Raw genomic sequence first — 5089 nt, forward strand, 5'->3', positions numbered from 1 at the left:
CCACGAGCAAACCTATTTCTTTTGGGCTTATGAAATTAAACATCTTATGCATGGGTCTTGAGATTCTAGTACTCATCATTAAATCAGCCAGATGCAGTTACAACCAAATACAGCTGAATACAAAAGCTTACAGCACTTAAGGTGGGGTCAGTCATGGCAAAATTTCAGCATCGTTAACACTTCAAACACATCTAGATTGGTTCTGCGATTTGGTAACATGTCAAGCATGCAGCAATTGGGTTAAACCGAGAGTTCCATTTAGTAGTGGAGACCTTACTGACAAGATGAATTGTTATCAGCTTCTCAAGGATTCTCCTCCATAGTGTTAGCTACATTCTATACAATTGCTAATTGGTTGGCTGAAGGCTGTCATTTGCAGACATTTGTGTTCAACACACTGTACAGCAGTTGACTTACATTATCAATAAACAGACAAATTTCCATTTAGGTTCCAGGACAAACTGATATTTGACCTACTTCCACACTATACAAGAACCTCCGCATGACTGTAGTTGTCTGAAAGTAAAATTACTACAATGGGAAATATTTCAAACACAGACCTGCATTAAAAGCTTCATCATCCTCCATATATTGAACAGCTGACTGTACAGCATCAATAACGGACCCCCCACTGATTAGTACTTTGTATCCCCTCCTGGCAGCCGTGCAAACACCAACCAGTTTTGGCTCAACTCTATTAATGGAGATGTTTCCTGCACCCCCATGAACTAACACCACAGGCTCAACCATTACTGAAATAAAAAAATAAGATAACTTTACCACCAACAGGGCAAAATAAATGAATCAATCAAATCAATCCAAAGTTCTGGGAGGCACTTGTGACTACATCAAATGCTTTAATCTATATGGTAAGCCATGACAATTACCAAAATCACGAAAAGAAGACAAAATTATCATCATAATTTGGTGAAATTAATTAAATTACTCAGAAGTTCTGGTGGGAACTTGCAACAACTACTTCCTTCAAATGCTTCGACCCATATGGTAAGGTACTTACTTATTTACTAGCTGAGCCTGTCTTGAGGAGAAGCCAAATCTGCAGCTACTCAAGAATTTCCCAGTATTTTATGGAACCTGAACGTTCATTACTGTGTTCACAAGAGCCCTCCACTGGTCCCTATCATGAGCCAGCTAAATCCAGTCCATCTCTCTAAGATCCATTTTAATACTGTCCAACCACCTATTGCTTGGTCTTCCCAGTGGTCTCTTTCCTTCTGGCTTTCCCACCAATATCCTATATGCATTCCTCGTCTCCCCCATCAGTGCTACATGCCCTGCCCACCTCATACTCCTTGACTTGATCATTCTAATTATACTTGGAGAAGAGTACAAGTTATGAAGCTCCTCATTATTATTTGTTTGTGTGTTTGTTTACTTTTCTTCATTATTGTGTTTTTCCCAGTACTTGCCTGTAATTTGTCTTTGACTTATAATGTGTTTGTCTATTATGTAATTACTTTCATGTACACTGTGCTCTGTCTGTAATTGGCCTTGCGGCTGTTGACTCGGCACATAAATAATAAAGAATTGACTTATGCAGTTTTCTCCAACCTCCTGTCAGTTCATCCTTCTTTGGTCCAAATATTCTCCTCAACACCCTGTTCTTAAACACCCTCAGTCTATGTTCCTCCCTTATGTCGGAGACCAAGTTTCACACCCATCCAGAACCACAGGCAAAATTACATTTTTGTATATTATAATTTGCATGTGTTTGGACAGCAGACATGAAGACAAAAGGTCAGCACGAATGGGAGAGACGAGGAATGCATATAAGATATTGGTGGGAAAGCCAGAAGGAGAGAGACCACTGAGAAGGCCAAGGCGCTGGTGGGTGGACAATATTAAAATTGATCTTAGAGATATACAATGGGATGATATGGATTGGCTTGATCTGGCTCAGGATAGGTACTAGCAGAGGGCTCTTGTGAACACGGTAATGAACCTTCGGGTTCCATAAAATGTTGGAAAATTCTTTGGTAGCAGCAGAATTGGTGGCTCCTCTAGAAGGGCTCAGCTCCATGAGTAAGTAAGTAAGTTCTAAATATAGAGCTGGAATAGCTCAACCCGTATAGTGATTAGGCTACGCACTGGACGACCGGGGTTCAGTTTTGGGAGAGGTAAGAGATTTTTCACTTCTCCATTGCATTCAGACTGGCTCTGGGGCACACCCATCACCTAATGAATGTGTTCCGGTGGCAAGGCGGTAAGGGCGAGTACCTCCCACTTACAATGCCGCGGTCAAAAATGGTGGTGCTGTACTTCCACTCCCCCATTCGCCTTTATGGTATAGTGCTTAATTATGTAGGATACCTTTACCTTTATACTATTTCTGTTCGCGATCTTCACCAGCACAAACTCAGGCTTTGTTAAATGCACACAATATCAAAATTTTGTACTTTTACCGTGTTTATACACGTTTACATAAAGAATGTTACATTCAGAATTTGTGGTTATCCTTATAATTAGTTCCGATGCCACACTTCAGTGACTCAATATCTCATTATACTCTTTCTCAACATTCTGAAAGATAAATTTTCCATATCGCTCCACTACTCGAACAAATACCATACTCCCTGACTCCATCGCGTAATACTCTGTAGATCACAGATGCTAGTAGATGCTACAAGCACTGTAGACCCTCTAGACCGCTTCGTACCGCTGAAGGCAGGGATTGCACACATTGTTGCACAACTGGCTGACATTCAAGATACATACATACATACATACATAAATACATAATTTCACAGATCCATTGTTCGGAAACCGGACCGGATATTGAATTCGTCAGCAAAATGACATTGCAAAATGCAATCTAGTCTCAACAATTAAAATATTCAAGAATTATAAAATGAAAAATACAACAATAAAATAAAAAGCACTCATATAACAAATCTAGATAATACATAATCTTGGAAAGACAACAATAATGTATTATGCTAGCCTGTATGCCATGTATTCATCTACCGAATAAAATGCATTCAAAATGAGATAATCTTTTAGCCTTTGTTTAAAAGTATTAATATTGTCTTTCAAAGAATATATATTGTATGGGAAGTTATTAAATATTCTAATGGATGAAAAATGCACACTCTTTTGAATGGAAGATAATCTCATAAAGGAAACATGTAGTTTATTATGCCACCTAGTACTTAATTTGTGTATGCCATTATTCACCTGATACATATCAGGATTTTTTAGTACAAACAAGACACTGGAATATACATAAACAGGGGACAGTAAGTATGCCCGTTGTCTTAAAGCCTTCCCTACATGAACTCCTTGGCCCTAATCTTAACAAAACTCTTAATGCTCTTTTTTTTTGTACAGTAAATATACTTTTCATTGACGAAGAGGAGCCCCAAAAAATGATACCGTAATTAAGTTGAGCCTGCACATTAGAAAAGTAAACCATAGTAAAACTTGTCCACTCACCGTAGGCTGCAATTTTCTAAGCATGAAAATTGCAGTACTTAATTTTTTTATTAAATTATCCGAATATTGTTTCCACTTGAGATGACTGTCAAGGCACACACCCAAGAAATTAACACTTTCATCAATATTATGAACTTGATCGTTATATTCCACATGTAATGGATAGTCCATGGTCATAGGCGTAGTAAATTTAATTACATGCATCTTCTTTAGATTAAGGACTAATTGATTATTTTGAAACCATTCATAGATATGATTCATTATTTTATTTATTTTATGATTTAATGTGGTGATGTCTTTTGAGGAAACAATAATGGTGGTATCATCCGCGTAAAGAATGGTATGAGCCAAACCATCTAGAGTACTTGGCAGGTCGTTAATGTAAACATTAAATAGTAATGGTCCCAAGACAGAACCCTGGGGAACACCATGTCTGCAGGTTACCCATCTAGAAAGAAAGGTGGTTGAGTCATGAGTGTGCAATACAGTTCTCTGTTTCCTATTATGTAAATATGATTTGAGCCATTTCAAAATACATCCTTTAATACCATAATGTTCTAACTTTTGGATTAGTAGGTTGTGCTTAACACAATCAAAAGCCCTTGTAAGGTCACAAAATACACCTACCACTAGTTCTTTGTTATTCCATGCCTTATAAATAGCTTCTGTTAGTTTGAAGATAGCATTTTGTGTAGATATACCATTTCTGAATCCAAATTGCCCATCCACAATAATATTATTGTTTGTCAAATGTTGTTTTAGTCTATTAAAGACTAATATTTCAAATAATTTAGAAAAGCCTGTCAATAAATAAATATGCCTATAATTAGATATTTCAGATATATCACCTTTTTTAAAGCATGGTATAATGTTAGAGTATTTTAGTCGATCTGGGTATATACCTGTTGTTAAGGAAAGATTGTAGATGTGAGTAAGGGGCTTAACTATCTGCGCTCCACATAACTTGATAATTTTATTAGACAACCCATCGTATCCACTAGAGGTCTTATTCTTTAATGAAAAAATTGTGCTTAAGACTTCCGCTGAAGTAATGGGAACATTAACTATATCTGGATAGCTGCCAAAAAGGCTACATCTAATTGTGGGATGTGCACCTTCATTGTTAGGAAACTGACTAATTATCTGATCTATTGAGTCTATGAAGATCAAGTTTCAGATTGCTTTAGATGTAGTACAGTCGAATAACTAGATTGTTGAAAGCTGTCGAAACTCGTTCATTCCTATAAATAATTGAATGCGTTTACTAGCTTCGCTTTTACATGAGGAACAGAAGTTAGTGATCCGTGGACATGAGGCCATTAATTTTTCAAACACTCGAATTGATCCATCGGTTCGGACGTACTTTTTTTTTAATTGCACGCATTTATAGGTAATTAGGAAACAATTCTGATACTAGTTGGAGATAATGATACAGCGAAGATGCCAGAACTTTTAATGCAGAAACTAGCCCACGATCAATAAATTAACAACTAAAACCTGGGTTGGATTTGAGAGTCAAGAGGGAAAGTCTGTTATTTTACGACTGGCCGTTTACCACTGCAATTCGTATTTTTTATTTGCAACTGAACCTATGAGGTCATAGCTCATATGTAACTTCTCTGACGAGAGGATGGGT

At 37.2% G+C, this 5089-nt stretch overlaps 1 protein-coding gene across 3 annotated transcripts in view; it reads right to left on the reverse strand.

Annotated features, from left to right (window-relative positions):
* The window catches only part of LOC111870599 (isoaspartyl peptidase/L-asparaginase), a 36711-nt gene extending 34108 nt beyond the window's left edge, over positions 1–2603 (reverse strand). For all 3 annotated transcript variants that reach the window (XM_023863020.2, XM_023863018.2, XM_023863019.2), the window contains exons 1-2: positions 2338–2603; positions 561–752 (exon numbers count right to left, since the gene is read on the reverse strand). In XM_023863020.2, coding sequence (XP_023718788.1) covers positions 561–750 — 190 coding nt within the window. In that variant the 5' untranslated portion in view covers positions 751–752; positions 2338–2603. The remainder of the gene's footprint in view (positions 1–560; positions 753–2337) is intronic.
* Between the last annotated feature and the right edge of the window lie 2486 nt (positions 2604–5089).

Source organism: Cryptotermes secundus, unplaced genomic scaffold (genome assembly GCF_002891405.2).
Source record: "Cryptotermes secundus unplaced genomic scaffold, Csec_1.0 scaffold296, whole genome shotgun sequence".
In the NCBI taxonomy this organism is placed as follows: Eukaryota; Metazoa; Arthropoda; class Insecta; order Blattodea; family Kalotermitidae; genus Cryptotermes; species Cryptotermes secundus.